Below are 26,742 nucleotides of genomic sequence, written 5' to 3'. Positions count from 1 at the left end.
ATTCTAAAGAACCTCTGAGTTACCCATTACAGAAGTAAGTAAATAAGGCTACAGCTAATGCTCATTAACCTAGGAAATGAAAAAAAATCCATTCTTATTACAGAACAAAGCGCCTCCTACCTGGCATGATTATTTCAGGAAATCCTAGCTTTCTAGCAACAACTGTGGTTCTGTCTACAAGATGTGGGTAGTCCTTCCTAGTTTGAATCACATCTCCAACAAGCATTTTCACAGTTACCCAGAGACCTATTAAGAGGAAGAAAGAAAAAAAAAAAAAAAAAAAGATTACATTATTACATTTATGGTAAGGGGGGGAATCTCTTTTCAGATGATTGTCTCTTCTACCCACCAAAATAGTGGTAAGAATTCAGTTCCCCCACTCCCTTTAACTCTATAATCCAAAACTGTAGCTACTAATTTAAATATCCTCCAAGATTCTGCAACAAACTCATGATTCTTCACTTCCAGCTTTAAAGTGGACCCACCTCCATGGTGGTGGCTAGAGCTCTAACAAAAGCCTTTCTCTAAAAAGTAAACAATATCAAATCAAGTTCCACAAAAATACCTTGTTACTTTACCAAAACAAAAAAAAAAAAAAAAAATTCTACTTTACCTTGTCCACCACTGTCTCCTTTTGATGCAGTGACTTTGCTTAGGAGACTGTGTAAAAAGTCATTCTCTGCCACTACCCTGCAGGATAAAAAACAATGATGTCTACTAGGAATTAAGTGCTAAATATATCAAACAACATTCAGAACATAGATGACAGACAGCCTCAGTCATCTTTGCCGTACTTGACCTTATTATGATACATTCTGTAATTTCATTATCTCTCACTCCGAGTTGCAAACCACTCACAATTAAGCTTATGTGTACACTGAAGTGAAAAAGATTAAATTAGAAAAAAATTCTCACGTAACAAAAGATGTTGGATCAAATTGTAAACAAGTGAAATAATAAACCAGTGTGTCATACTTGGGTCTTTCAGAATGAAATTTATTCTCCATAGTACATAGCAGCAGTGCTATGTAGAATGCACAAACACGTTTCCAGTGAATACTGGCATCTATGCATTTGATCTGCGAGTATCGCATTTTTAGGCAGCTGGACTGGCATTTCTTTTGAAAATAGTTAATGTAAGACAACTGAACTACTTTTTAACTGAAACCCAATTTTTACTCAGATTTTTCTCAAATTCAAAACAGAATCAAGCATGTAAATTAGTAGTTAACCATACTTGTAAAAGTTACTGTTGCATACGTATAACTATAAGTTGGGTTTTGTTAAATAGGACATGGTACCAGCTGTCTGAAGGAGGACATTCATAGAAATATATGTTTGTTTCACATTCTATGTAACCCCTGTCAAGTCTTAAATGCCTTTTAAAGTGATACTTAAATAATTAGCACTATTACAACACAAAATTATTAAAAGGAAAAGGTATTTTTTCTTGAAACACTTCACAGATTGTTACAGCCAAGTAGATATAGAAATATTTTTGTGCATATTAAAAAAAAAAAAAAACAAAAAACAAACAAAAAAAAAAACCAGAAGACATCTATGACCGTCTTACGGGTGAAAGGGAATGAAATGCTGCTTTTCTTCATCACTTTCAGCTTTTCCTTTTATGATATCTGTAATATCCATAACTAGAAGAGTAAAGAAAAAGTCATCAAAACATACAATAGCGTTGCAAAATATCTCCTTATCTATGAATAATGCACATTAATGTTTTTGTGCCTCAAGGTAAACATAGATTTTTCACTAGCAACTGGCGTAGCCCGATAGGGGTAGATTTGTGGGGCAGACCATTTAGTGCAAAGTCCACACTACAAACATGACGTTGTGTTAACGGAGATTACTTCAGACTAGTTTTGGTCTAATCCTGTGGACACAGATATGAGTGCATTGGTGGTGCCCTTGGGACATAATTGTCGGTTTTATTTCACCTGCAAGGAATTCTGTTATTATACTCTGGTACTGTGCTTCAGTTTGCACTGTGTAGCAGTAAGTATTAATTATTAGGAAATTAAATTCTAAAGCACATTTCTGACCTGAACTAAAATGCTAATGTAGGTGCAGTCTTTACGGACTTAAAAAATTAAATACGGAAGACAGTTGATATAGCTATTTTGTATTCCGTCATGTCTTGGTAGACATTCTGTGGTCCAGGGTTGGCAAGGATCACTTGTGTCCTGCTTCAGATATAGCACAGGAGACATCAGTTACCTGCCACTCCAAAAGGCCGCCTTAGTCCTTGTGTGTATTTCTTTGAGTTACTGTCTTTGAGATCCATCCTTCCAACTCGGACTATTTGACAAACTAAATAAATTTTGTCTCTGCCAAGGTCTTTATTTCCAAGATCCTAAGATATGAACAAAAAAAGAATTGAAATATTACTTGGGGAAGAATGCAGTTCTGAAATTTAAACAGGACCTCCAGTAATAACTTGAGCCTCAGCAATCAATGGGAAAAACAAACAAGCAAACATAAACCCCCACACCCACCCCAAACTAAGCCCACAAAAAGGATGAAAAACCTGACAGTTTAAAGTTTGAAGAAAATACAAGGTAAGATAAATACAGAACATAGTAGCAATCAAGAGGTACAGCAGATAAAAAGAAAAAATCAAGTCATCAGTAAATTTATGAGGCAGCAAATTAATTTGAAGAAGGATATTGAAGCACTGTCACTGCCTTAAAGCACTCAATGACTGGTCATCTTACTCTTTTTCTAAGATTACTTCTGCTTCCTTCTTCATCTTGCTCAATCTTGAGGAATTCTGATAGTGACCACAGAGGAGAGACAATCTGATTTGCAAATGCAAAGTAAGGAAAACGGGAAAACACTTACTGTGAATACTACTTTAAGGTTGTTGAGCATATCAATTTCCTTTGGAAAGCCTCTGCTCCCCCATCTCACCAAGTAGTTCTCACTGTTTTGAAGATAAAAATCTTATTGTCATGTGATTTAAAAATTCTTCCTTTTCACAGTACATTTAAAACCACAGTACTTAACAAAGGTTGTGTAACAGACAATAGTCTGTGGTGATTGTTTAAATCTAATACCAGGCTAAAAAGACAAGGAGAATGCTATACAAAACTTCATCAGTAAGTTTTGAAAAATAACTTGAACACAAGACAGAATGGAACCCTTTTGGGGGGAAACATTAACATCATCATAGTCTGTTTGACAAGAATAATCAACAGAATCTTAATCTATTTTTGAATTTATAAGTTACTCCCATTTTGTTCTTTTCCCCCCCATTTCAGCACTTTACTCCAAACACCACAACATTCCCCATCAAGAATAATCTCTTAACTTTGAAGCGTTCTCAGGCTTCTACAAAATTCTGAAATGTTCATTCCAGGAATTACCTACCAAAATATTGGGCATCCCTTACCCTAGAATTCTTCAGTAGCAGCCAACAACTAGATCTGTCCACACTTCCCTTTCCTTTTGGTTTTCTTCCTTTTATTTATATATTCTCTGCATTACTGGCACGTTGGCAACTATTTTACTTAATTTTGCCTAGCTCCTTTTGCTACTTTTTGGCAATTAAAAAAAAAAAAAAAAAACAAGCTTACCTTATAATTGTTAATTTCTGTGGATCATATAGTGACATAAAGAGTTCTGCATCCTCTCCAATTCGGCAAACAAAATTCCGCACAAAGACATATAGGCTGTGGGTGGGGGATGAAGACATTCGGGAGTACGATGCATAATCTGGTTGATCCTTTGACTACTCAAAAGGAGGAAAAATCATTAGCTAGATCCATGAATTAAAATGGTGGGATACAAGCAGTTTAAATTTTTGTCATATGTAACAGTTAATCTTGAAAAATCATAGAAAATTTGGATAAAAATACTTGTTCCTGGCAAATAAGCATCACCCTGTGTATTCCTCTGAAAGACATTGCTTAATAACACAAGCATGACTAGCAAATAAGTTTCTGACCCTCCGCAATGCTTCACCAGTGTATCGATGTCCTTTTCTACTATGAAGCTAGAAAGTTACCAGGTTGGAAGGTACAGAAGAGACATAGGTATGAAAGAGCCCACCTTCCTCTCCAGAGCCCTTACTGTATGCAAGGAGATAAAAAGCTTGGGCTGGGTTCTTCAAAACACTGCACCCAGACTAGGGAGCTACCTCCGTGTGCACATGATGAAAAAGCTGATGACAGAGATGCCTTAAATCAATCTTCTGCAGTACTTAAGGGATGTACTCAGTATGAACAAGAGCTTCCTTTCTATGGGGTTCTAAGCATATTATCCTTTCCAGGTAGGTGTCTCCTTTTAGAAATGGAACAGGGATGACTTTACTTCATTAATATCTCCAAGGAACACAATAGTTAAGCTGTTCCTCTTCCTTTCTCCCTTCACTTACAGAAACCTTCCTTTACATCTGACATTTACTTTCATTCAGGAGAAAAGAGCCAGGTTAAGTTTCCCTCCTGTATATGAATGTATTCAAAACTTACCTCCCAAGAAAATCAGGCTGCTTTCAATGGAACTCTTCTGAAGTCCCTTACTAAAATTTTGGTAAAAGAGTGTGCCTAAAACATTTGACAATGTTTTTACTATGCTGTAAGAACTTAAACCCCTTTATGACAAGAGAGCAGGGAGTTGGACTCAATGATCCTTACGGGTCCCTTGCAACTTGAGATATTCTATGATTCTATGACTTACGTATCTTAGGCCAGTTCTTCTGCCACTGGGCAATTATATAAAGGGTGAAACATTATCACCACTTTCAAAGAGAAGAGAAAGTGTCAGGCTGTCACTACAGAGGCAAGCCTACAGGTCTGAAAGAGGTGATTTTTGAACACAGTAGGGTATAGCAGAAGGCCTACTATCCGCATCGTAATGGGGTTTCAGTATGCTAGGAACACTAGCGAAACAAAATACACCTCTTTGAAGAGCAGATTAATACCACACTGAGATCAGGACACAGCTGAGCAGGTTCACTGACTCAAAAATAAGGCTCCTAATTTCTACCTACATCCCATTTTAACCACCTAGAAACAGCTACTTAACATTTGATGGCCTAAAACTCTTTTTATCCATTGTTTGCCTCTATTTTTAAAACAAGTCAACACAGTCTGTTGCAGACTACCAACTTTAATTTTCCTTATGTTTTCAGTTAATTACATTTTGATGTCTGGGAAGCACGATTTATTTAGTGACACTGATGAGAACAACTCATAAGGTGTTTTCCAGTGAGTTCTCATGGGCTTTATTGAAGCGTCAGAATGGCCAGACTTTTTTGTCAAGTCTTTTACTTGCTTTATTACTGTTTATTTTCTCATGAAGGAAGAAAAGAACCCAGGTATCTTACAAGTCCCTGAACAGATTGAATATAGAAAAAGGTCAAGGAAGTGTAGTCACCTGCTTTGCATTCTAAAAGATGAAATTTATGCACTCATCAGCTTTGCTTAGGTGTGCTAACTTCTGGTGTCCACAAGATTATGCTGAGTTCACCTGAGTTCCTCTTTAGTGAGCTTGAATTCAACTCCACCAGACTAACTAAGAAACAGCAACGCATAGCAAACAACTAGTGTTGTCACAAGATATTCTAAAAAAGAGCTTTGGTTAGTCATAGCTTGCAGCCTGAACGCCAAGTATTTAACTATTCACTACACAAACCAGCCTATTGAATAGCCTACAGATGGAATGAGGAGACATATTTCTATTTAAGAATCCAAGAATAGATTTAGAACCAGCTTTAGACACAGGCTTTCAGCCTAGCCCACAGCCTGAATCCAGGGCACAAATGCAACTAACGCAATTTGAGGCTTAGCCAGATTTATAGCACAGGAATGTGAATCTACTCTTAGTTCAGTCAGAGGCAAAAGTTTCCACCAACTCCTATGGTAGAAGGTGACCTCCTTCGAGCCTTGGTCTGGTTTTTCCTTTTGATTTTAGCAAAGGAAGCATTAAGTTTGGCCAGTCATTCCTACCATTTCCTCCTTAATTCGCTCAGTGATTTTGTTAGTTGCTTCTTCATGTGCATGAAATAGGCTGATGACGCTGGTTTTATCTGGATCCAAGATATTTCCATCTTCATCTCTAACTATTAGATCTAGCTCAAGTATCCTGTGAAAACACAAAGAGCATAATGGCACAGTTATTTCCTTCTATAAAAATAAAGCTTAGAAATGTAACATACAAGGAGCTGCTTCAAGTTTTAAAGCAATAAAGTAAGTTTAAATACACGCAACAGTATTTGATTGAAGAATTTAACCAAACCCCACGATTTTCTTTTCAAGCTGTTGTACAGTATTTATCCATTTTCGGAATTTCTAGTAACGTCACCAAAGCATTTAAATGCCTATCACATAAAATAGATTCACCACGTTCAATGACTTCAAGTGATCTTCATCTCTTTTGCTTTTTAACGTATAACCGTTGTAGTCAAGATGCGTGGGTTTTTCCTGTTACCTTCTGCTTTTATGTGGCTCTCTTACTCTCCCAGTCCCGTTACTTTAACTACTGTGCTCTGTTCTCCTTTTCTCTCATATAAATCATGCCTTTTTTCCTTCTGCTATTTTTTTTTTTTTGCCTCAACATTCAAAACTCAAGCCTTACCTCCATACATCCTACATATTCTTGCCCACAGTGTCTTGGTGTCACCTCAGCCAAGAGATACTCTTTCCTGCCTATCCAGGATCTCACTCCTCCATCCCCCTCTAAAATTGATCTACTTTGTGCCAGACTGTACCTTTCACAGTTTCTAAGACGTACTGGCTGCCCTTATGGCACTGTTACTGTTGTTTGAAGCAGTCTGTGTCAGACTGCAAGCCGTCTTCATCACTTTACATGATTATCCGCAACCTCTCTTCATTTGGGGTTCAGTCTCCTCTCCCACAATGACCCACTCTGCCTCCATTGTCATTCCCCTTTATTCCTTCTCCACACTTTGGCAAGTTTCCTTCACACATCACAACTCAACCCCGCACTTTCAGGCACTTAGAAATACTATCCAATTTGCACTTTTCCTCTACACAGTCCCAAACCATTTTAAACATCCTCTCCACCCCTGCTCTGCTAAAGGAAGAAGCTTACTGTCTCATAATTTGGAAAGAAGAGCGTGAAAGCAAAAGTCTGAAGGCAAAGAAACATTAGTGTTTTCTTCATCAGAGCTAGGCTTCTTTGGTTGGAGCATTTCAAAGTAAAATCTGTCTTGGAGAGACAATTCAGCTCCCCATAGCGTAGCAGGATACGTGTATTCCCATAGTGTGTTCTGTAAGAATATAATTTATCAGAAATCTGTGCATCCAAGTCACAGGGAACAAGTTAAGAGTTTCGTAACACCTCGTGGTCATTGTTTACGTCTAGCCACAGCTAACTGAAGACTTTCAGCTGCATATAGGCCTTCACGCCACAATAACCACAGTCACTTGCAATGGCTAAATACAGTTTATAAGCAGATTCCAATGCCTATAAAACGAACACCACGAAGATTTGTTTACCAAGCTTGCTCTCCCCCTTTCTCAGATGGTGGGACACCACTCGACCCCACATAACCCCAAATTTTGCCAAAAATGTGTCGTATTGCAGGGACTTTTCATTAGCAAGAAGCAGACAAGGCCTTTTGTTGAATAACTATTCTATCCCTGGTAGTTTCACTTCTATTTCCAGAACCAGAGTTCTGCCTGGAAATTCCCGAGTAAATTGGGGCGGGGTTTGGAGGGGTCGGGTGGTGGCGCGGCGCCTTTAGCAAAGGCTCTGTACGCTGCAGACTTTTGCTATTTATCCACCACACTAAGGTCTCTCAGCACCATTTTTGAAGCGGCAGCATAACACTACTAGAGGTAGGCTGTGTTTGTGAAGGTTAGACAAGTATTGGGTCCCGAGCACACTGATGTTAGATGTATATAAAGGCCAGTTATCTGACCTCAAATCTTTACAATTGACAAACTCGTATATCTATAATTAACAAAAAAATTAATATTCTGAAAAAACGATTTGCTATGCGAAGCCTCAACATGATATCTGCTATTATCACAGGAATAACAGGGAGAAGTTTGAAAAGATTCAATATGTCTACATCTCACATTAATGAGTTACAAAACTGCAAACAGGAAAACTTTATCATCACCTCTGTTCTACCTGGGTGCTTTAAAATAAATCATGTTTTCCAGAAGCAACAGAGGCCACTTACTTGTTACCGTAGTCAATTTTGGAAGTGACTTTCTGTTTAAGTTCTTTGAGCTCGTCTTTTGGCAAAGTCCCGGACAGAAGCTGTGACCGCCACTCCATTAAGTCATACATCATAGACTGCACCTGCTGGAACTGCTCTTTCTTATTTGTCTAAGATATAAAAGAAAACAATAGGCTTCAAGCCTCAGGTTGAAGTGAAACATTGGTCTTGACAATTAAAGGATGTGTCATATTTAATGCTAAATAATTGCAGGAGCAAGAATTAGGCAAAGTACTGGGCCTGGCTTCCTTCTTCCTCTCATCCCACAAATTGTTAAGGACAGAATCTCCCATGCAACCATAAAGAAGTGACATGAAATTTAAGCAGTTTGTACAGGGATAGGAAATTACTTTGTTTTTGTTTTATTTAATTGTGCTGCTTTAAAATTTGTTAACTAAGTCTCATCAGGAGAAAACATTATAGAAGCAACTTACTTCTGTATGACATACTGGTAAGAGCATGCTGGGAACAAGAACATTTGATTGTTGCATTAATACATTTAAAAGAAAAGTGAGAGAATGCATAGAAGTCACTAAAGCAGCTCCAGTGTCATTCACTGAAATAACAAAAGTTTGTTGTTGTTTTTTTGTTGTTGTTGACTTTAACAAGAGGAAGACCAAGAAATGACGTGTTTCAGACAATATATTAATGAGGAAAAACTACACCATATTCAAGACTTCTTTGCTCCAACAGAGAAAAAGCAAAATCCAAAGGCTGGGATCCTGGAGCAGTCAGTGCAAGTTGTTGAAACAGGTTATCCATTAGAAGAGACTACTAGAGAATTCACCATCTTCTGATGTTTTTCAAGCCAACACTCTAACCTAAGTCTGACGGCCAGAAATTCGTAAACAAGTCAGTAGAATCAGCAGGGATTAATGTAGGGTTACAACATGCAAAATACCTATGATAATGCAAATGTAAAAATTAGCCTTCTATCCTTCATATTCAAATTTTATCTCTCGGAGTCTTGTAGTCCAAGGACAGGTATAATGTTATAAGAAAGGTTTGGTCTCTGATAAAGGATAGTTGAGGTCTGCAAAAATATTTCAGGCCCAATAAGAATAAAAAGATAATTTAAAAAATAAAAATCATTAATCACTTCTACAGTTCTGTACTACGCTGTGGGCATTATGCATATGCAAAAGACCACCACCACTACAGGTTGCTTACTTACAAGGAACACAGGTGCTGATGCAGTGGCCATTTTGACTAATACCTCCGAATTCATTGCACTTTTATGTATTGGTAAAAGTGCTCACAGGAAAAAATGTTTTTCTCCAAGATGAAAAAAAAATATGTTTTTTTTTTTTATGAAATACAAAATTAAGCTATTGAAAGTAAAAAGACTAACTTCTTGAAATTGCCAATTGTTAATCGCTACGTGCTCCCAGTAACCCTTGAACAACTGTTATTCTAGCATCCCAAGAATGTGGCGACTCTTTCAAATGCATCTTAGTTATGTTTGATACTCCTATCTTGCAATTTGTCAACTCTACAAAGAATAATTATGAAAAACTTGTCATGTACAGGATACCCAAGGCTGAAACTTAAGATATGAAGTTACACCACTCTTCAGCAGTAAGTCAGCCTTTTAATTTAAAGCCATTGAAGAAAATGGTAATTGTCTAAGCAATGCTGATGAAGTAATTTCTTAAATCCTCACAGATCCTGCCCTGCATCTAAGAAAAGACACTAATTTGAACAAGGCCTCAATATGCATAAACAGGATTAATTAACAGGCCACACACAGCATGCAAAAGTGTCATACCACATAGAGCTGTTTCCAGATGCTTCCCCATTCCCAGAGAGTAGTGGTAACTTCTTGAACTAAAGGAATTTCAGCAGGTATTATATTTTCTGTATGTCTAGGAAAAAGAAGAAAATTTAACACAATGAAAATAAAGAATATCTGAGTTTCATGGGTTTCTATTGTAGTTACTGTGTTTAAGGCATAGAAATGCCTTAAAACTCATTCTTTAGCAGACAAGATCCTTAACGTAGTAAAACAGTTAAATTCAATACCTTTTCTTTTCAACAGTAACTTCCTTGATGTGGATGAAAGATTTAGGAAATATTCCCTGTTGAAGGAGAGAAAAAAAAAAATACAATCCATTCTTATTCTCCAAGAACATTTAAGTAAGAAATGAGAGCTTTCCAAAACCCCCTTCTTCTAAATTTTCTTCATAAAACTATGACTATGAACATAAATTCTAATCTCTAAATTAACTACTGCCTATCTCATTTTCCGTCCAGCTAGATGCATTTCTGTTAGACAGACAAATAATACAAGTTTTGTCATTCACATCCATTTCTGCAAACATAGAATGCATAGAATTACATTTCTTCTTGGGAAACACCATTTTCCACCCCCATCCCCCCATCTACTCCCCCAGAAAACAGTACGTACAGTGTAAATACAGTAAAGAAACATTTTCTCTGTGCATCAGCCCATACATTTCTCGTTCTTGGAAAAAAATGCAGTCTAATTTAGAGATCAGCTTGATTATTAAACCAAAGGAGAGATGCTGATACAGGATCATTGCATCTAGTGAAAGAAATATTGATAGACAGAGGAAATCACTCGGGATGAATAGCAAAATGGCCACTGACATGAAGGATAGTAAACTCAAAGTTTACTTTGAAGCATAAGAGCCAAGAACACTGTGCATAAGATAAAATTGCTTTAAGGAAAAAGAACAACCTTTCGTTTGCAATGCACAAAGAAGGGAGACACTTAGTAAAGCCATAAGCTCTCAGCCCTCCTAGGTATATGTGGCACCACTGCAACTGAGATTATGTTCTCATTTTGTACTACCTAGGGCCATGCAATAAGATGCCCAGCAAGATGTAGCAAAGGAGGCACCAGATTTCATGACATTCTCAACATTTATTTTTAATTGACCTGTGCAGGAAAAAAAAAAAAACTGTCACCAGACAAAATGATCTAATCTGATGTGTCCTTGCTCTACAACAGCTGCAATGTTTTAAGTAATCCTAAAAGAATGTTTGACCATCAATCTATCCATTACAATCCTCACCAAGACTAGATTTGCTAGTTAATGTAACTCGGCTAGGTTCTTCTTGGATTCTTCTCTGCTCAATAACTGGCATCCGTACGTGGTACTTTACAAAGTCTTTCTCTCAATTAGATATCAGCTTTTATAGCCATTTTCTTTTAGCACTGGATCTTAATCAAAACACAATCATGTCTTATCACTTCCACAGTTTTTCATTAAGATTTAAGTTCAAAAAAGCCCATGAAGAAGCAAAGTAAGAAAAAAGGTCCCACTAATAGTAAGTTTAGTGAAATCTCAGTATATGAAATTATTAATAATACTTCTTAAAACATGTTATGCATGTTGACCTTGAAGAAACCCTTTAGCAATATTAAGAATTAGTTAAAAGGAAGTGGTTAGTTCTGGTAATATTTTCCCTTTTTAGTTTTAAACTAAATAAATTAAAATGAAAAAAAAATTAATTAGAATGAACAGCAATAGCATTTTGAGCCAAAGGAAATGTCAAAGGAGTATATAAAACACAGTTATAGTATTGGACAGGATGGGAGGATGGTTAGCCATTCTCTCATATCCACCCTCAATTACTGCAGATCAACCAGCCGATAGTAACTACTCTGGATAGCTTCCACCGAAATACTATCCTGTATCAAGAGCTCAGGATGAACTACCTTTTCACTAGCCTGGCTTCCACCTCATCTGTGACGAGCTAGAAATGGAAGTGGGTAAATAAGGTGTACTATGCATTTGTGTCGGAGCTCGTAGAACATGAGAAACAACAGGTAGAAGTCTAGAGGAAATGATTATGCATAATTATCACAAATAATTATTCATTCCTCTGTCTTTTAGGATGTGCAGTCATTGAGCAATGAAGTGAAATAGTAAATCAAGCATCTAATACTTCCAAAAGGAAACTAAAATATTTTACTATCGCATACAGTTTGAAAACAGACACAAATTAGTTGCTCTAAGTTAATGCAAGTTATTGCTAACACCTACAAGCCATTGAATACAAAATAAGAAAAAGGAGAAACAGACAACTTGGGACTGTTCTGATTTTTTTCTGATGGCATATTCTCTGCTAACAATTGTCCCTCTGCTCCCCAGGTATCCCTTTTTAAGTGGCTGTGAGGTTTTATACATCCTTTTTCCAAGCTGCAGAGAAGCAACTTCCACCAAACATTTTTACTGTAATATAGGCATGAGTCTCTAACTTCAAATGCCTTTGCATTGCTGCTCCCTAAAAAAACCCTGATACTAAGAGCAAATTTCAAAAAATGCTTTTCTGCTAGAAAAGTGCATTTGAAACTAAAAAGTAATTTTCTTGCTACCTAGCTCAGGAGTCATCATACCCAGGGTAAAAACTATTCATTTGTGGCTTTCCATCTTTAGGTATAAGAATACTGACTTTTTTTTTTTTTTTTTTTATTAACATGATTGTTGTACATGAGAGATATTTAAGAATTTAAGCCTGATGGGAGTTGTTTAGATTGAACGTAGCCTAAAGAATCCTTAGGAAAAAAGTGCAGAAACAAATTAACTCAAAAAGTTATTTCAAATGATGCCTTGATCCATCTGTTAACCTGAAGGCACAGTAACTTTTTCTTCATTGACCTGCTTCTCCCAGTCCTCACTTCTAGTATTTACCAACATTGTCCAGGACAAATGCTGATCATTTTATTCATCTTGAAATGAAAGAGAACGGAGATAGTGGACTTCAGAGATCAGAATGGGACTATCCGATAAGAAATACTAAAAAACCCACTTCATGGGTTCATTTCTTAAAAATAGTCTTATAGGTATGAAGAGCATGATCTTACCTCTGATCCTTTATGTCTTACTAGATAACCCTTGTACCAATCTAAAAGGAAGAAAGAGTGCACTCAGTATGACAGAACATACGCATGAAAAAGCATATAATAAAGTCATGGGGTTTGTTTCTTGTAGAACTATCTAGCATAGGTTGTTTAAAAATTAATAGTTATTTCAAAAATACATAGATGAATGTAAAGTGAATATCAAGAAGCATATTTAGCATGACTTGCACATTAGCAAGTATGATTATATGGTCTACTTTCAAGTCTTGCATAGTAAGTACCGATTATCTTACACAGAATTTAACACCCCCACACTTGCATAAAAAAGGTAGGATAAGCTGTTTTGCAATGTAATATATAGCACACACATATATAGCTCTCTCCATCAAGATCACTCACGATACTGAATAGCCGATGAAGCGCTTTCAATTATGTTCTAGGTGTAGTATTAATCCAATACAGTACATGGTTGTTATATACCAGCTTCCTTGAACGTAAGCAGAGTCAGCCATCCTTCTGCATGAGGAACTATAGCTTTTGGACCCAGCTGAAATAAGCAGTTTCCAAGCGTAAAGTTCAAGTTAGAACCTCAAGAAAATGAAGGGCTATTATGGGGCTCCTGCTCCATTCATAACTAGAAACCCTTTCTGAAAAGAAAGAGTGCAGTAGTGCAGCAGTGGCAATTAAAATACTAACTCAGACTTTGTTCCATCTATGCCCTGGCTAAGTCACGATAAACTTCTACAAAGAACATAAAATGAAGAGTTCAACTTTACTAAATTACAGCAGAAGCCACATCCACTGTGCACGCATTCCATCATGAAACATTACTACCACACTACCTACTTCTAATACACCCCAAAGAAAGCATTTTATAACTAAAAGTGTACATTTTCTGACTCTAATTTCATGAACAGATATCATCTCTTCCCTACTGTCTTTTCTCTCTCACCATTTCTAACACAGCACAGGTATTTCAGCCATGCAATGAAAGCATAAAAAAAAAAAATCCCAAGCCCCAAACAGTACTGTGAGAAAGGCAATGTTAAAAGTCACAGGAGAATCACTGACCTCAAAGAAATACTCGGGACATATTTTTTTCAGGTTTTTCAGCAGTGGGATTTTTTTTCCCCGTATCTTCTCAACAATACAATTCCAACTCACTTCTAAAATTGAATTATTTACACATATTCTCCCATTTACAACCAAGTGTGTAAAATCTATTTCACGCCATTTGCCATGACTGCACGTGTATGTTCTGTGCACATATTTTGTGCATGCAAAGCAAACTAAAATAGCACATAAAATGAGCTCAGGAAAAAAAACTGTTACTGTTGGTTACTCTTCAGCTGCAGCTGGCAGCGTATTTTTAAGATATCTGATAAAAGATTAACTTCCTCACTTGCACAATACAAAAGATTCCACTTCTTCATTGACAAACGTATTTCATAAAGCAAGCTATGACATAGCAAGTTAAGGACAGAGGATTCAAAAAAGGCTTTTAGATAAAAAATGACCCCATAAGATCACCACTCAACTTGCCAGGCTGGGCTGACAATCTGACAACAAATGTACCACAGGAGTCAGAAACCTGAGATGCTGTTTCTGCAGTTAACAGAGACTATATAGGGATGAGGAGGTTTCTGGTTTGCCAATGTATTTTTTCTTAGCCAAAACGTTTAGAATGGAGGCTTAAAGAATTATGCAGACCTTTCATTTTCTAGGAGAGGACACAAATCATTATTCATGACAGATGCATCTGTTGACTAAGAGTTTAACGAGTGAATCAGTATTTTCACTGATGCTTAGAGACATTGAATTTCTCTTACAAACAGAAGAAGAAAAAAATATGCTTCCGTGCTCCAAAACATTGGAGGTATGGTTTCTCAGATGCTCTTCTCTCAAATACTTTGTTGTTTCCATGCAAAGCAACCTAGAGCTCCATGAAGTGGAATGGGCTGGGCTCAAACAGCTTCAGATTCTTTGCAGCCTTACGATTACAGCACACGAAGTGTCTTTCAACACTGAGCTGTCTCGATAACTGCATAATGCAGCAGTTGGCCTTTCTCTTTAACGTAACCACACTTATTAAGATACAACTGACAGACAGTAGAAGTAGGTTGAAGAAGATAATTTTACTATACATTTTGAAAAGCTTGAAAATAAATTACTATTACAATGACATTTGCAGATACCTAATTGTTGAGTTAGTAATAATAATTGCACCCTTGTTGCTTAATAGTAATAAAAACTTAAGTAGCTCTTGCAGACTTGGGAGAGAATTCAGTCAGATTGTGAAGGTACAGATCAAATCAATATGGAGAAAGACACTATCACTACAGTATCAACAATGAATGCAGCTTCACAAATGTACAAAATTTTATGTTCGTTTATTCTTTCACTGCTTGTATTTATTTTACACATATGCCAGTTAGTCAGATATCTCCGCATACCAACTACAGAAGTTTGGATCAACTTATTGACTATCTATCATGCATGACTTGACTTGGACTTCCGTTGTTTAGCATGTTCAGTCAGTTGGATGGTTTTCAGAAATATTTCTATCACGCTGACCAACAAGCTACTTTAACATACTAGATCTCCATCTTACATTATAGGACAACTAGAGTGCTGAATATCTCCTAGCAACAAATATTTAGTTTAGAGGCAAAAATGTACTCCATTAAAACTTCAATCAAATCTAATGTACAGGTACATTACAAGCTAGCATGAACTTCACAAACTCTACATTCACCTTGATGACATCATTTGGTAATGGCTTCCCAAAAAAACCACATGTACTGTAACATTTCTGACTTTGGCTCTCCAAAAATGAATAGGTTCTTCCTCAAAATAGAACACCACCACCAATACAAATAAGAGCATTAGACAACTACTTATGTAACACAGGGAAATGCTGTGAAGTAAAAGCATTAAGTTATTCACACAGAGAAACTTATAGCCTGAAGGCAACTGACTTACCTTCACAGGCCTCCAAGATATGGACCACATCACCAATCTGTAGAGGTAGCTGTGAGATTCCTGTGCCTTTGAAATTGTATATAGCTGAAAAATTAAAGGACGAAAATACTGTTTTTCAATACAGCCGTACACTACAGTTAAACTGAAAAATACACATTATTAAGTTTCTGATACTAGGATAAATACACTAGAATAAACAAACAGAACCATAATTCTATCAAGAAGCTTCATCTGTTACCGTAATCTCTTTTCTTGTGAAAATGCAAAGGTGTTGAAAATGGCCAGCGCTGAAAACAAAAACAAGCCAGCACATGCATGAAATCAAGCTATTCATAACAACTGCTCTGCACAGGATTTAAGAGCACCTATTTAGATGCAGATCTTCGATATGTACATGTTCCTTATGCTGGACAATTGTTAGTCTACTGGTCTGACTAAGAATTTAAGTGCACATTTTACAGAAATTTATGGCGGAACTGGTAAGAAGGGGCACAGAGACACATATGAAAACTGAATTTACCGAATTTTTTCCTGGGTTTAGATGCTTCATCTTAACGTGAAACTGTTTTATATGGATACAGTGGAACGTTTTGTTATTTTCTGTATTGAATCACTCTGAAAAGAGCACAGGAGCAGCGGATTTTAAAAGCGTTCTAATCAGGAGCTCATCTATATGTGGTTAAGAAACAGCTAAGTTTCAGAGAGAATTCAAGAAAATAAGCTTCTTTACTAGCTCTTACATTCTAGGGCTACAGGATGTGGGCTGCTACGGTAAGCATTAGTTTCTGTATTTTTCCTTCATGGGCTTGGTTATAGACTTATACAATAGCATTACAGAGTAGAAGTGGTTATTGAAGCTAGTATCACAGAGGGAAATCGATTAAAATATGTAAGCCTGAAACCACAATTAAACTCTACAAGTAGGAACAGTACACTAGCTACTAACCATGACCTCTGCTGTGCAGTAAAGATACCAGTTGGCAGGGTTTTCCTCCTTTTCTCATGAGAGTGTCCCAATCCATCCACACATCCAGAGCATCCAAACTTGCAGTATTTTGGACTAGGGGAAAACTGATCTAGAAAGCTGAACCTACCTTCAGTATATTCCTGCATTCCTTTGCTCCCCCCTCCAGGCTTCTAAAGCAGAATATTCATTTCTGCTAGGCCAAAATGTATGCTATTGACACATTTTACTTAAACATTTTACTTAAAATTATGTTTAAAGTCTCAAATTAAATTGCCTTTCATGAAAACACCTAAGGTAGGAGTGTAGAGCTAAACAGATTGATCCTCCTCACTTTTTCAAGCGTTCCATAAATTGTGTTTCTTGTTTCTTTTGCCATCATTATATTCATTATATTTCTGGAACAGGAATTGGAAGGAATTACAGATTTAATTAAGAGGCTTATTGGACCAAAAGTAAGTTCTTATTTTTGTTGACATGAAGAGGCCTTCCCACCGGTTCCTCATCCTGGTTGGGTAGAGCAGGACTTGCATCATTAAATGTAAGGGGGGAGGGGAAAAAAAAAAAAAAACAACAACCCAAACCAAAACCAAACAGACTTTGAAGTGAGTCTCTGCTGTCCAGATTCAGCCATTTATTCAAGAGAATCTTGAAGACACTTCCTCAGTGACCCTCAGAGAACTGCCTTAGCTCAACAAAAAATTGAATTTGCGTAGTAGATGTGTATAGTAGATGTGTAGTTATGTTCTGACTGGCTTCCTTTCATTAGTCTCAACACAGATTTCAAGAAAAGGAAGATGGCGAACAACCCTCCTAAGTTATCATGACATTGAAAGAGATGTTTCCACCAGAGCGTTTGGGGGGGGCAGGGGTGTGTGTGCACTCTTACTGTTTTCCTGAAATGTCCGTACAGATTAAGATTACTGTTGACTAGCATATACTTTATATTTCAAAATATGCACTGCTTTAGAGTTGTATTTGTCTCGAAATATAGATGCAAATTACTGAGTCATATATTCACATTGCATATTGGTGTGCTCTCTTAAAAACTTCATTTAACAGCAATTAATATATTGAAAAGTGCAGTAACAAACTGACAAAGGAAGTGGCTATATCAGCCAAGACTTTTCTAAATGAGTAAGTGGAAACTTAATGAGACAGATTTTACTGTAGAATTCAGATTGTTTGGTACAATGAGTTTGACAAATTCCTTTACAAAGTTTTAAGCTATAGACCTAACCAGACATTTTATGATAAGACATTATCTCCCATATACCATTGCAAAAAACTCTATAAACAATCAAATAACTTAATACCATCGGCTACATCCAGATATATTATCTACAGCACCAGACAGCTTAATTATCACATCTGCTATTTTTTGAATTAACTGTGAATGAAAATTTGACTAATTATATCTAATTATATTTTCTGTCAGCTGTAACTGATATCATTCCCCTTACAAACTGTGACCCTCTTATGTTGAGAGTATCGCCTCAGAGTTCACCAGCCAGGAGGAGGGCTCCCTTTCCTCCACCCTCTGTTGAGATCTTTGGGGTTGTGTGTGCACAAACACGTTTCATTTATTTTGCTTTTCAAAAATAGTGTATGAAAAACCTGTATGGACTGAAATGTTTTTTGGTAGGATACTTAAAACAGGGATTTTTTTTTTTTTTTTTTTTAATAAACTCTCTGACCAGTAGAAATAAAGGCCCCTTCAAATCACTCTGAAGAACTTTCTACCACTCCACTCCCTGGCATCCTCTTTCCCAGCCATAAACACAAAAGGAGACAGTATCCTCAAGGCACAGAAGGTGGCCTGCTTGAAGACCCCAGCATTCACTCTAAATCCCAATAGCAATTACTGACCTTGAGAGCAACTGATGTCACAGCAATAAGATCAGTGGGAGAGATTTGCACAGCATGTGCCCTCCCCAGCAGCCAACATCAGGCTAAGGTGTTCCCATCAATAGCGTATCAGTACACAGATGCTGTCAGTCTCCCAGAATGGCACAGAGAACGCCCAGGAACTCGTGTCTTAAGACACTGTTCCTAAATATGGACTTTACAGTTCATTGAGAATACAGTTAGCAAATTTCCCCCTGGATCAGCAAAGAATAAAACCTATCTTTTTAGAGCTCACCATAACCTCAGTGGTAATTTTATAGCAGGACACAGACACACACGACACAGAAAACAAACAAGAAAACCGATGCAAAACCCTCTTAGATTCCAGGTGTTTGTTTTAACTCCCTCGGGAGATGAGCTGAAAGCCAGCACACCACAGTATTGCTTCAGAAAGCAAGCCTAAGAAACACCAGGTCAAACTAGTAATATAAAAGATTTCCCAAAGCAAACTCTGCTTCAACACAAGTGGGCTTTGAATTGTACCTCAGGAAGATGGAAGTGATTCCCATCGTTCCCATGAAGTATGCCCAAAGAATCCTTTTTTGGTCAGCCAAACAATACATGCTGTAAAGACAGTTACTCTAAGAAGCTTCCGTGTCTCATTCTGCCATCACTCACACCTTCAGCCACCCAGAGCATAAGGGAAGACATCTACCAGCATCCATCCCAGTAGCAAAAAGTAAGTATGAAGGCTGAAGAAAATTCCTATATTTCCATTTAATTCCTACGTTTCTATTAAAGCCAGAGCTATCAGATATGATACGCGCGTTCCCCCCACTAGAGATATATGTGTGTAGGCTGTTGAATATATGCACGGCTATGAAGCCTGTTTCATTAAGCCACACAGGCATGTGCATTTTTCCAAAGTAGAGTAATGAAAGTCTATGGAGAACATTTCTCTTGACATTGCAAGACAGTAAATGAAACAGTCCCTCTTTGTTCAGAGTAGGATTCCTGTTGAAATATAAATTCAAACAACCACAGATTGAGACAGAAGCACAGTTAACATTTTATAATTTAAATTATATGTTCTCAATTTAGAAGATGACAAGCAGAAAAAAAAAAAAATCATACTTTGTTCCTTGTTGTTGTACACTCACACACAAAACACTCTGGAAAACTCACAGTAATCCAGGTAACAGAATCTCTTCTTCAACAAGCTAGATTTCCCCAGTATTTACGTACTTTTAAAAACCCAGATTCTTGCTATTCACATGATTAGCCTGTAAGCTAATGCAAGATGGGAATGGTGAGCAAGGAGAATCCCACAGACCTGCAACACTGAAGCCGTTCATTATCCTAAACTTCCTACCTGTCTTTCCTGCCTGTTTTCCTTCACGTGAAGTCCCTGCCCTGTTCTTCATAACAAATAAAATTACATTGTTTCATTTTTGAGACTCACCATTCAGTAATAACTCATGGTTCAAGTTAGTTTCCTTGGCTACTTGCCACCCTTCCACTTAAATAAAATTTGAAAAAAAATTTCCAAGGTGTAGCTTTGCTGAACCAGCTCTTAATTTCACTTTACCATAACAGGAGGACTATCTGGAATGATTTCTATGTAATAACTCATGAAGTGTTTTGCATATGCAAACAATTTCTAATTAATAGCCTCAACAAGAATCCCATTCCATTTTATTTTTTAAATATTACAGCTCTCCTTTTATGAGTCGTACCGTAAAAGTAGTACCCTCTCTGCTTACAGATCAATTCTTTGTGTTCAGTTACCATTTTCTTCTCATGAAAACACCGTGAAATTACTCAGCAAGGACACTGACAGACGTCGTGTGAAAATATTACACAGTCCTAACAGGATTTCTTGCCTTCTGGAAAGAAACCTGTAAAATTTGTGTTCCAGCATTCCGGGTTAAGGATCTCCCCTTAAATCTCACAGAGCAAGTGTGCTATAATGAACATGGCATGGATGCAGTTCTAATGAATATCTCACAGGTCAGAGACATGTACCAAACCTCAAGGTGGGTTAGGGGCCAATTTAATTTATCGCAAATCATGCTCAGCAAAGGGTAATTCTTCAGTTCTCAGGTAACAAACTCATCTCAGATAACGCTTGAATACAGATTTCTACATGTGCTTAACCCTGGGGTCAGATGGAGGTTTTAGCTGACTTGAGCTCCTTATTTTCCTTCTTAAACACAATAAAGCCAGTATAAGAACCAGGACGTTCTAACATACCCAACTAGTTATATGAAGGTATTGTTTCTGACTCTTTACCTTTTCATAGAAAATAGTAGCATGGTCATTTTTCTTAGAAGTCTTTATGAAGAACAGAGTATTTAACTGTGGTTTTTTCCTTCTCATGAAAGACTGTGGATAGAGATTCCTTTCCCAGCTTTGTCTTCGTCTTTCTTTAGTTTGCCTCTTGCAGTGAGCATACTTCACAAAACTGTTGTTGTTTCCCACGCAGCTAGAACAGTCTGTCGGGTTTAGGGGCTGCATTTCATGAAGTAGGCAACCTACCTGGAACAAAGCTCTCCCTCCTTTACAGCTCAATCTACATCGATTTCACATAGATGTAAAATACTTTTCACAGGTCTTCAGCAGATGAAATCGGAGGAGCCGCTCACAGCCCTTTGCACTCAGGCTGAGCATATGCTTTTACACAGTTTCAAAGAAGTCGCCCAGTCCTCTCCTCCCCCCAACTTATCCTTCAAAACGACAAAAACCATTGTCAGATTCAGCAGTTCAGGAGTAAATCTGACACTTGAATTTCACACGCCAACATAATATTTCACCAGCTCGTAACTTTTCCACAAATGTGATAGTTTCCTCAAGGTCTGAGCAGATTTCAAACACTTTTCATCTCACACATTACTAGGAAACTGTCATCCAAAACCACTAGCCTACCATGACTTTTCTGTCTTGTACTGTCCATAGAAGTAGCATACATTTATGCTGGGAACGCTTCAAGACTAAGAACAAGCTTCATGTGTAAAATCAGGAATATGGTTTCCAAGTGCAAAACTGAATATCAGCTATCTGGAGTATCCTATTTAAGTAACATACAAAAGTGGGCCCATGGCCTGCATTCTAGCATAACCAAGAATCCCAGTTGGGATTGCGTGGTCTTCCAAGTCTACTCAGCATACTACTGCTCATCCAAAGGTTGGGCCAAACATTCTCAAGCTGAAACTCTGCCTGTCGGTGGAGACTGAAGGTGTCAGGCATGCTTCTAATAAGAGACTTAAAAATTCAACGTGAGAATCAGTGAGACTTGAATCATCAGAGAATCATTAGAGACTTGAAAACAAAGATTTCTGAAAACATAGAAGACAAAATAGCCCTATATGGCCAAAAAGCTTCCAGTCTGTATTATTCCAACAGCTTGTCAACTTTCAGAGACTTTGTCTCAGTAGACCCAGTTTGCCCATATTTCTTGATTTTCCTGAGACACAAGAGGCACACTTACAAGAGACCTTAAATTAAAAAAGGCACTTTGTGACTGTAGTTGTCAATACTCCGTATTCCAGGCCTCATTACTCTATGAGTTTCCTATAGTTAAAATTTAGCCATTATACTATTTTCCCCTCCAATTTTTAAGAGCATACATTTATTTAATTTCCAAAAATCTCTTCAAACACCCTTCCAAAACTAAATCCTCAGTGTGACTATTTCCCTGCTTGATTTTGTTGTTGTTTTTTTTTTGGGGGGGGGGGGCGGGGACAACACACAACACAGGGCAGGGCACAGGTACAGGTACAGGACAGGACCACTGGGGATGGTGGGGGTAGTGGGGGGTGGGGGTGTGTTTTCTTCGGAATTTTTTGTTTTGTTTTTCTAAATTATTCTGGGCAAAAGATTCTCCCACTATTCCTGCCAATGTATATAACGAAAGAACAAATATATTTAGTTTCCAAGATAAATAAAGGAACATAAAACAGACTGTGAGCCAACAGCTTCGTTAAGAAAAGGTCCTCCTGAGTATAAGCTAAAGCTTATTGAATTTGTAGTTATTTATTGGCTTAAAGCAATTATGCAAAAGCAGAAATGGAACGCTCCCTACTGGAGACGACCTACAAGAAAGTTACATGTATGAGTACTTATATACCCTAGTATTCTGTTATTGTTGGAAAGTCTGTTTGATTATTGTTCTCATTTTCCCCGTTCTACTTTCCAACAGAATAAACCACAGACATTACTATGATTGTGATTTTTTTTTTTTTTTTAACATACAAGTATAAAAAGTCTTATAATACAATGTTTAACAGAAACACCTTCTTTAACCCAGGAAACAGACTCACTTGGGGCGAGCGGAGAAACAGCTAGTGGTAATACTGTTACCACACACGATGACACAGCTTGCACAGATTCTCTTTTACCTCAAAATCACATATGTGCTTGTAGCCTGTAACAGCAGGGGAGCAAGCACGGGGTAAAGGAGATACCACCAGGTCTGCAGTGTCCGTTCTCCCCAGTGACCTACTCTAGATCTTAAATTATCATATTCCGGTTTGGACTTCCCATTGGAAAGCACAATCATACCTGCCCTTCTTCAACAAGCAGTTCGATACGCATGGAGGACACATCTAAAAATAATTTGTAGGGCAGTGCAATAATCAGTTATGGCTACGGTAACTACAGTAGAGGGGGTGTATGTTCAAAGTACACATCACAGTGTTACAGAGCTACTGTTATTTTCCAGGTTTGAAATGCTTTGTGCCATGGATTCCTTAAGATCTGGTATCTGCCAGGTACGAATTTTACCAACTAAATATATTTACCCTAAGCCTCACAGCCATAAAACTTAAGACATTTTTTCTATAAAAAGAGTAGGCCTGATCTCATTTGGCCTGTTATTAGTCCTGCACAGGCAAGGTCGTACAGTCTTTGTTCTTGAGCAAGTTACTTTGTGGCTAACCAGGTTTACTTTTTTTTATGCATACAAAGGAAAAGTTATCATCTTTGAGAACTATCAGAGCGTAAAGCAGAAGTCCATCCGCTGCTTCATAAACTGGATATATCGCTTCCTTTACCTAGTTAAAGGAAATTTATCAAAGCTTTGATAAATTTGTTGTCTGCTTTTAAACACTAGCAAAGTTCCTTAAAGATCCAGATAATCAATTGCACCATTTCCTATTTGGTGCAATCCTATTTGGATTTGATAATCCCTTCTCATTATTCATGCTCTCTGCAGGTTTCTTTTAGTCAAACAGTGGCTCTTTGCTTCTTTGAGCTAATCTCAACAGTAGGTCGAGTGCTAACTGGCTTTTTCTTAATTTACAACAGGAAATTAATTTTTAAAACTTGCAAATAAAAAGAAAAGTTTTATTTTGCCCTTGTCTTCACTCTTCCTGACACAAAACTACCACTGATGTCCTAAATGCTTGTACGACAGCAAGTTAGTCTTTCAGTTAGTTCTAACCCCTAGTCCACAAGTTACAGGTCACTGCATTGGCACCTGGAAACTTCCCAAGTTTCATCCACATGATGCAACAGATGGCAGAGTATTCACTGAAGTGACCAACACGAGTCATCCAAATGTGTCTTTAGCACATAAGCTGTTGTAACAACCAGACTTCTGATGCTAACAGGCCTTTTTCAGGAATTCCAGTCTCTGTTGTAAACCCAAATAACCAGACTGAAGGAGGCAACAGTCTTATAAGGGAGATGGACGAGAGAAGAAGGAACATTCCGAGCAGACCACGTTTCAGAGAGCAGTACCGGTACATCGCAGTGATTGCACTGGTATCACCCTAGGAGCTACACCTAGTACGTACTCACTCTAAAATGAGAGTACCAGAGTTGTTCGAGCTGACAATATTTGAAGAGCAAGAGCACTGGTCCACTGCCACATCAAGTAAAACTTAGTCCTGAGTTTTTAAAAATTCCTGAATTTGTGTTGTCTTTATGGCAGTTTAAACTTAACAGTATTAAAATACTGTCATTAAATATTATTTTCTATTATTTGCTTTCTTTTTATGCACTAAAAGCGTTCATGATAAGCGATTCAGTTAAAAGCTTACTATTTTGAAATAAATGTTCTTAGTTCAGAGGTAGAAGAGACTGCTATACAAAACTGCATATTCTGAATATCATATTTTAGGTCAAAGAGTGCAGTGAATTGTTCAATCAAAATGCATTGCAGTCTTCATGAAAAAAACTTCACTGGATTGTCATTGGTTTATGAAACAATATATATTTCACAAGATGGTTTTATTACGTGCAGTTTGCTGTACCTTTCAAACACCATAGACACTATTATATCCTTCTAGCTTTTTGTATACTCGGTGATCATATTGGCCACGAAGTTAGAAACCTGCCTGGAAACAAAGCATGGCAGACAGGTCACAACTGAGGGCCTTTCCAGGGGACGTGCATCGATCAAGCCCAGTAGGTACAAAAAAGACAAAAAAACCCAAACCCAAACAAAACCTCACTAGCCTATGTCACGCTTCACATCAAGTCAGGTTCTGTGGCCCTCGTGGTGTTAAACATTATAGTGCAAGAGCAGCGAACCTCTTTTTGTAGTTACATGAAACTCACCCCGACCCAAAATGCTCCCTGTAAAAAGCTGCTACCAGTGAGGCTTGTTTCATATTATTCCTGTGAATAACTGATTAGTATCTAGGACTTTTATCCGTATGCGAGATAACAGCCGTCACTAGCACAGGGATACAGAGAGCACACCCAACAAATCCAGTCATACTCTCCCAAATCAATAGCTTTCAGAAAAACAAGTGCAAAAATTAAGTATTTTCTACCACTTGTAGAACTGAAACAGAAAATATTTACACCCTTTATTTTGTAATATAAACTGCCACCAGAGCAGGCTACTTCCATTTCACAATTCTGCCGCTGCTGCACATGGAAGTTGAACAGGAAGACCTTCTCCTCCTCATGTTAATTCCTTGACGATTAATTTTATTTCATGAAGCCAGCTGGGTGGGGTGTTTTGTTTTTAATGCATATCACAAAATATTACAGCCTTCTTAAAATAAAAAATGTCTTTTCGAAGAATTTGGGGATTGCAGATTGATAACTATGTACTAGTAGGTGAAATTAAACATAAGAATACAAGATTAACTGTCTTCCATACCGAGAACCTGCAGTTAACTTCAGCAGGACATTTCTTTCAAGTGCTTCAGCTTTGAGTCCTGATTTTAAGGCTTTTTTTTTTTTTTTTAAACAGCAATTCAGTCCTTTATGCAAGTTAACATCATTCATTTTAAGAAAAACTGATGTCAAAAGACGACTTTCCTTCCAAAAAGTATTACTTACCAACTCAAATACAAGATTTTCTGTAGCGCTAACCTCAAGTGACAGTCTCAGAAGCAACTGTAGGATTCCCCTTCCCCTACATTTGTTCCCCATAACTTCCAGCTGCTACTTACAATACACCATACTACTTACTTACTAATCTGTTTCTAAAACACTGAGGTGGGAAAAGCTGCATTGCTGGGAGAGTTCAAGATTGGAGGGGGGGCGGTGGTGGAAGGGCTACATCTCCCAAGCTGACACTCGTGGTGTTCGTGTCATTCTGTTGGAAAGATTAAAGCTTTGTACAAAATTGATCATTTCAATTAAGCCACCATGGTAAAGCGGAGGGTGTTAACTTATCACACTACAGAAAACACCTGCCCACATCCTGTTCAGAAGGTCTGAAGGCAAAACTCAAATGGCAGTTTACTAAAGTTACATACCCACGCCACTCTTCTTCTCTGTCTTCTGCCATCTCGCCATCGTACATGAATCCGCGAGGCTCTGGAGGAAGCCCACCACAAGGAAACCAAGATTTCTAGGACGCAGACTGGAAGATGGGTAACAAACAGAGGCACTGGCAGCAAGATCCTTTTGCCAGCCGCTCTCGCGCAGGACTAGCAGGCAGGCTGAGGCAGC

At 37.7% G+C, this 26,742-nt stretch overlaps 1 protein-coding gene across 1 annotated transcript in view; it reads right to left on the bottom strand.

The window, feature by feature from the left end:
• The window catches only part of DOCK2 (dedicator of cytokinesis 2), a 201,064-nt gene extending 174,322 nt beyond the window's left edge, over positions 1–26,742 (bottom strand). Inside the window, exons 1-13 of the mRNA XM_082323800.1 lie at positions 26,547–26,742; positions 16,017–16,100; positions 13,038–13,078; positions 10,226–10,281; positions 9,972–10,068; positions 8,165–8,313; positions 5,961–6,096; positions 3,588–3,742; positions 2,854–2,935; positions 2,230–2,365; positions 1,574–1,649; positions 614–690; positions 121–246 (exon numbers count right to left, since the gene is read on the bottom strand). Of these exons, the coding sequence (XP_082179926.1) occupies positions 121–246; positions 614–690; positions 1,574–1,649; positions 2,230–2,365; positions 2,854–2,935; positions 3,588–3,742; positions 5,961–6,096; positions 8,165–8,313; positions 9,972–10,068; positions 10,226–10,281; positions 13,038–13,078; positions 16,017–16,100; positions 26,547–26,586 (1,255 nt within the window). The 5' untranslated portion in view covers positions 26,587–26,742. The remainder of the gene's footprint in view (positions 1–120; positions 247–613; positions 691–1,573; positions 1,650–2,229; positions 2,366–2,853; positions 2,936–3,587; positions 3,743–5,960; positions 6,097–8,164; positions 8,314–9,971; positions 10,069–10,225; positions 10,282–13,037; positions 13,079–16,016; positions 16,101–26,546) is intronic.

The sequence above is a fragment of the Platalea leucorodia genome (assembly GCF_965183815.1).
Source record: "Platalea leucorodia genome assembly, chromosome: 11".
NCBI lineage: Eukaryota > Metazoa > Chordata > Aves > Pelecaniformes > Threskiornithidae > Platalea > Platalea leucorodia.
The sequence above is the reverse complement of the archived record's forward strand: the minus strand, read 5'-3'. Positions and strand labels throughout refer to the sequence as shown.